Source organism: Pundamilia nyererei, unplaced genomic scaffold, assembly GCF_000239375.1.
Source record: "Pundamilia nyererei isolate P.nyererei 1_Seehausen unplaced genomic scaffold, PunNye1.0 scaffold01272, whole genome shotgun sequence".
Lineage (NCBI taxonomy): Eukaryota > Metazoa > Chordata > Actinopteri > Cichliformes > Cichlidae > Pundamilia > Pundamilia nyererei.
Genome location: NW_005188673.1, coordinates 6,978 through 13,992, shown reverse-complemented (window position 1 = coordinate 13,992; position 7,015 = coordinate 6,978). Strand labels below are relative to the sequence as shown.

Sequence of the window (7,015 nt, the reverse complement as noted above, 5' to 3'; positions counted from 1 at the left end):
ATTAATTGGAAGAGATATATTGTTACGAGATATCTAGATAGACATAGATATATATGCGGTACAGTTTGCCTGTGGGCCACTCATGCTTGTGCTGTTGTTGGTCCTTCACTGAGCTGCAGATAAAGGTAAACTTATAACATACAAATAGCTGAAGTGAAACCGGTGTTTAAAACAATGAAATGTTTCTCTGTGAAATCTGCTGTTTCACCTTTGGACCCATTTGTCAAACAATCTGCATTCATCCACTGCACAGTGTCATCCACGTCAATCATTGTGCACTTGGGATTTGGTAGCATTGTATAGGAACATATTTGCAGAGACTGGGAACACTTTTCTTTAGGCTCATCGAAGGCAAATCCCAAACAGTAACAAACACGGTTAAATTAAGCAGAAAGAGGTCAGATGTCTCACTGATGTCATTTGCCAAAGCTGCAGTTGAAAGTTAATTAGACTTTGGGTCTCCTGCAGTCAGAAAGCTTTGCTGTGAAGGGGTCTTTGAAAAAATGACGTGCATAGTTTAGTGGCTTTGAAACTGATTATGCAGAACTGAGTCAGGGTCACTTCCTTTCCTGTGTGGAGATTTGTAGATGTAGACAAACACAAGAACACACTGATGATGCTGCACAAGAAATCAGAAAAGTCTGCTATCAAAGCTTAGAGATCTACTATTTTTGTTGTTTGTTTGTTTTGACAGCATTTTGTGTATTTTGGGATTTTTTTTTCATGCTAAATATCACAGCGCTAAGAGAAAGGAATAAGAAATACAATAAGAGGCTTTATAAGAGATTTGGTTCCTGAATTTTTCATTCTCTGACTGTTGTATTTATTTTGTTTCACAAATTACACTGTGAGCAGGTGTTTATGTTTGTACTCATCACACTCCGCGCACAGTGAACAGTTGTACTTTGACCTATAACCTCTCTGCTTTGTATTGTTTCCTCTTTCAGACCAGAAAACCATCACAGCTGAGTCTGGACAGAATGTCACTCTGCCATGTCGAGCTCTAAACAACAACAAGATCCTAACTGTAGAGTGGCACCGACCTGACCTGCAGCCAAAATATGTTCTTTTATTTCGGGATGGAAACATTGATCCAGACAACCAGCATCCATCTTTTAAGAACCGGGTGGATCTGCAGGACAGAAAGATGAAGGATGGAAACGTGTCTCTGATTCTGAAGAATGTGACGATTAATGATGCTGGAACATACGAGTGTCAAGTCTTCCTGGAAGAAACACACTCCTTGCAGTCCATCACAAACATCACCCTGAGTGTTGATCCTCCAGGTGAGTGAGTAGAGTTGAGTGTGTGATCAGAGGTGAAGCTGCTTCCTGGTTGTTGATGTTTGTTTCTAAAGATGTTGTTGATGAGACTTTGTAGAAAGCAGCTGGTCTGAGTGATGTGATCAGAGTGCAGTAGATAATGTCTGACAGCAGTTTGAAGAGGAAATGGATTCTGTTCTGTTCTTCACTCATCACCTACCTCAGTGTTTCCCAACCACTGTGCTGCGGCACACAGGTTTGTCGTGGTAGATGATCTGGTTCCACCTGGTTGGTACTCTAAGCAAATGGCGTGACTGGCAGAACAGTTACATTCTCTTCCACTAGAGGGCAATGCAACCTGCTCTTATTAAATGTTTTGCCAACTGCCAGTAAAACAGAAGACAGAGGAAATTACATAATTGTCATGCTGTGAGTGTGACAATGCAGCGCATAAAAGCAATAAATATTTGAAAAGAACCATGTGTCAATCTTACCTGGATCCTGGAGAAAATTCCAATACAGATGAAGGCCCTAGCACGAGATGTGGTCAGAAGAAAGCAATTTAAACAAAAGAAAAGGTATCCTGGGGACAAATCAAGCCACTTCTGCTATGCAGGGAAAGAATTATCAACATGCTTTTCGTGACATTTTTGTTTGGTGGTGTGCCGTGTGATTTTTCTAATGTGAAATATGCGCTGTGGCTCCAAAAGTTTGGGAAACACTGATCTACCTGACAGCTAACATCTCACACCTGTTTCTCACCTGCAGGTCAGCGAGGAGGATCTGTTGGACTGAAAGGCAGTGTGCTAGTTTTAGGTCTGCTTTTTGTTGTTGCTTTTGCTTTTGCATTTTAGAGAATAACAGCGACAGGATCCGTACCAGCCTCCTGCTGAACCACAACAGCTTTGAAACCTCTCAGAACTTTTTCCATCTGAACTCTGACCCATGAATTGATGATGAACATCAAACACGTCCAGAGTTGCTTTGATGTCAAATTTCTCTGACTATCATCAAACCTGTTCAGACTGTGTCAGTCTCTGTGCTGTCTGTCAGAGACTCTGTGAACTACAATGTTTGTTCATCTTCAGTTTCCATAGGATTTGTTTACAATAAGAAGGAACTTTGTAAATCAATTAATGAATTCACTGTATGATACAGAATCATTATCCTAATAGTATAGTAGCTTGTAGGTTTTCCGTTCCTCTCAGCCTCCAATTTGTTGTTCTTTATACAACCTGAATTCCAGAAAAGTTGTGACGTTTCATAAATTTGAACAACATGAAAGCTAAGACTTTCACTTTATATGAGCCAATAACTTATTCACAACAGAACGTAATTAACATAAGAAATATTTAAACTGAGAAGTTTTACAACTATGAATGCTAAAAGTGCTATAAAGGATTTAGAGCAACAGAACGTAATTAACATTAGAAATGTTCGCCTTGTAATCGGAAGGTTGCCGGTTCGAGCCCAGGCTTTGACAGTCTCGGTCGTTGTGTCTTTGGGCAAGACACTTCACCCGTTGCCTACTGGTGATGGTCAGAGGGTCCGGTGGCGCCAGTGTCCGGCAGCCTCGCCTCTGTCAGTGCGCCCCAGGGTGGCTGTGGCTACAATGTAGCTGCCATCACCAGTGTGTGAATGTGTGTGTGAATGGGTGGATGACTGGATGTGTAAAGCGCTTTGGGGTCATTAGGGACTAGAAAAGCGCTATATAAATACAGGCCATTTACCATTTACCATCTACTACCCTTCAGATGATGTCTAGTTCAGGGAAGGCCGTTTGTATTTGCCAATCTTTCACCTATAGAGAACATTACAGACGCATAATTAATTAAATGCACAAACTCTTCGGCAGATGAAAACCTATATCAGGCAAGAATTGGACTGAATTTCCAAACCAAAACTCCAGAAAGTCATAACTTCAATGCTCAGACATCTTCACACTGGTTTGAAAAGAAGAGGAGATGCTACACAAACAGGCCCCTGTTTCAACTACTCTGAGACCTGGAGCAAGCATCTGATTTGAAATGAGCTCATTTAGTGCCTGAAAGTATAAAATCTAAGTTTAAACATTCATGTTATCAAAGTCAGCTTTATTGGCAAAAAACATATGCGCAGAGCACACACAGGAATTTCAAATTGCAATGCTCCCACAGCCCCCAGCCCTCGAGATAAAAAGATAGAAATACAACAATCTTATGTACAACACAATGCAATATAATACAAAACAATACAAAACAATCTTACATAAACAAAAGTGTCCAACACAATCAGTGTTATTCATGTTCTGTTGTGAATGAAATATTGGCTCATGCTTTTTGAAAGTCTTAGTTTTCATTTTGTTCAAATTAAATTAATTAATTAATTATTAAATTACTTCTCTGGAATTCGATGTATTTTTGCTTTTTACATTCAAATATGAATAAACTTTTTTTTATCTGTAATTGTATGTTTTTATAAGAAGTCATATTTTGCTAATAAAGAACTGTTATTTGTCCAAACCTGTTGTTGTGCTGTGAGCACATGGATGGTCTTGAAAAGAAAACATTTGCAGTTGAATTACAAAATGAGGAGTACTTGATAATTAACAAGGGTCAAAGAATCTGAAAATGCGATTCAAAGCTTTCTTCTTTTTTTTTTTTTGTTTTCTCCGTTTCTGGTGATTATTGGACAGGGCAGGGTTTTAGCTCAGAGGTCGGTAACCTGCCCTCTTCTAGCTGTGGCTGCCAGAAGCTTTCAGGGTAAAAGAAATAAAACAAAACTAAGACAATTTTAAACAAACTATTTTTATATTTATTTATTCTATACGCAGTTTTATTAAATGTATTAATAAAACAAAAATTGCAAAATCCACCCCGTCTACCACACCTCTCGCTCTCCTGTGTTTTCCCTGCCAGTGGCTAATAATGAGAGAGCTCCAGCAAGCTAACCATGGATTAATCCGAAGAACAAAACTCTAGGGGGAAACTGGTGTGTAATTCTCTGTTTGGACTGATTCATTTACTTTCACCACTTATTACGCTGACTTGCCCGATGTTTAATAACATTCTTTTAATTGCAGTGTCGCGAGACGTTTCCAAATTTGCTGAAAAGCACCAAGCTGGAGACAAACAAAAAAAGAGGGACTGGAACTGCTAAGCAGACCAAATGCTTTTTTTTAGACCTTGTTCAATAGAAAAGCAATTATTGCTGCTAGTTTTCTGGTAGCCCATGAGATAGTAAGACACAACATCCATTCACCGATGGAGACTACATAAAAACATAAACAATTCATAAAATTATCAGTGCACCTATTCTCACATCAAATCTCTTGCTTCAAGACAAAGTCTGGTGGCTGTCAAAGGGAGAGGGGCTAAAACAATTTGCTGCGAGTGTGAAACATGTGAAAACTTCACCTATCCCAACTGGAAACCGCAGAGTGGAAAAGCTGCACTTCGTAGTAGATATAAGATGACCATCACATCACCATAACAAGCAGAATGAACAAAAGGAAAAACGGTCCTCAGGATGTTTTGGTGCTCAAGCGCAAAATCACTTTTGAGACTACAGAAAGATGCATTCTCTCTTTTCCCTTCCCGAGAGAGCTCAGAGCAAGCAATCACATAAAATGTGAGCATTTGCAATATGCAATCATAGTAATGTAAACTGCACTTGAGAAAAGATTCAGTGAAATCAGAAAGGTGAAAGAAAAAGAAACATTATCCTTTCCTGGTGATGGACCCATCACAGTGAACATATCCGTATTTACAGGAGTAAAACTGGGTGATCTTGAAATTGAACCTGCTGACATAGCTGATAAAGACATATTCAAGTTTTGTTTTTTTTAAATGACAGATGATCTGGAAGATCTGGCCCATCAGAGGCTGCTGTGTTTTATTTATTGGAAAACTGAGATGACGTGAGATAGATTGTATTTGATTAATTTTCCACGAGATGTGAACTCAAACCTGAAAATTGGTTGTTGTTTTTTTAAGTAAAACTGTGTTTTTTCTCCACTTTAAAGTGTTTGTTATACAGTTCTTAAAAAGTATAAAAGCTCGTATTATTATTATTCATGTATTAAGTATATTATAACACCTCACAGAAATACAAACTTGGACCACTGTGAGCGACATCAGACGTGTGCACTGTGGTCACGCCGCACTGAATCCATCCAAGTTACATGGTTTATTAAAATGACAACATTTACATGTATGTTAGACTACTTTTAATTAACTGCTTTAGCCCACTTACAATGAAAATTTAAAAAAAAAAAATCTTGTTCATGACCTGTGTAGCATGTTAACACTATTGGAAGTAAAAATAACTTGACTCCAATTTTGAAAACAACTTTTCTTTTTATAAAGCTCTGACTTGTATTACGATTCTCTGGTCTGGGAGAGAGTCCTGTAACACTGTCTGCAAAATACAGTATATAATGACCAGTGTTGGGCAATTAATTATATAGTTACTTCTTCAAAAAAGTAACTGAGTTTGGCAAACAACAAAGTTTTTTGCAGCTATTTTTTAAATGCAGCCAAGGTGTCTTTAAATAAACATTTCAAACTATTTACAGAACAATCAGCTGTTCTGCATCAAATCTGATGCCACACAAATTATTTGTGCCACTTCAAAATATTATTTCTGTCCACTATGAGATAAAGGAGAACAGCAGCCTGATACCTGCAGGCCTGACAGCAGGAGATGTATCACTGCTGTAACACCTGTAACATTCAGCAGTCGCCTCATTGTTCTGATACACAGAACAAAACTATTGACTACACTACACACTAACTACACGTCGCAAATCTCTCACATCTCAAAACACCGCCGTAACTCCTAAAACTCCCCCCCGTTTCTTAACAACTTGCCATATCCTTTTTTGATTTTTTTTGATTGGTCGACATGGTACTTTTTTCGACCAATAGGAAAGGGTGGGGGTGTTTTTGGTTTTGTTTTTGCTCACAGGCTTTCGAGCGTTTTCCTTATAAAATGCCTTTTTTACCGTTTCTTCCCGTAGTAAATATAAACAACGACAGTATTCAGGAAGAAAACCAAACATTGCATATTTTTATCATAACTCTGGTTTTACGTGGCCTATCAACACAATTTAAAAACTGGTATAAAGTCCACACTTTTTCCGTCATTTGTTCCATCTGTCCTGCTCACATCTCCAATGGTTGTACACGTTGGCTTCGCTCCACGTCACCCACGTCGCTTTGCCAGCTAAAACACCGGTGTCGGCACATAAGGACGCTGCCATAGCCTGTCAACGATGTTGATTAGCTGCGTATATACGAATGTGAATCACATTATTGGCTGGACTATGGGATAAGGTGGCATCGTTCTAATCCCATACTGGAGCAGCCAGTCACTTACTGACTAACACTGCAAAACAGAATTGTTAAAGTTTAATTTTAATTTCAATTCAGGTTAGATTTTTTTGTGCGCAACGCAGATTTTCTGTGCGCAGAGACCGTGCGCAGCTTAGAGGGAACATTGCTCTAGTGTCCGTATATAAACATGTGTGAGGATGGTGTTAATGTAAAATGTGAATCATAGTGTTCCAGTCTTAAGACATGACGAATGAAAAACAAGATACTGCAGACTATTTTTTTATACTAAGTAAAACTTCAGGTCCCCACCACTGTGAACCAATAGAAAGCTGGTGCTCAGAGGAAGAGGGCGGGCTTTACTTGGTGTCAGTGACAGAAATGAAAAAAAGCTCAAATGAGTGAGAAGGACGATGAAGGAAACATCTGTGCTGTGTCTGC

General features: G+C 38.8%; 1 protein-coding gene across 1 annotated transcript; it reads left to right on the top strand.

Annotated features, from left to right (window-relative positions):
* Nucleotides 1-947: 947 nt before the first annotated feature.
* On the top strand, nucleotides 948-2,732 carry LOC102204286 (programmed cell death 1 ligand 1-like; the record flags this gene model as incomplete). The annotated part of the gene is made up of 2 exons (XM_005755351.1): nucleotides 948-1,286; nucleotides 2,031-2,732. Coding segments are annotated over 2 exons (425 nt in total), but the record flags the coding sequence as incomplete, so codon positions are not given.
* Between the last annotated feature and the right edge of the window lie 4,283 nt (nucleotides 2,733-7,015).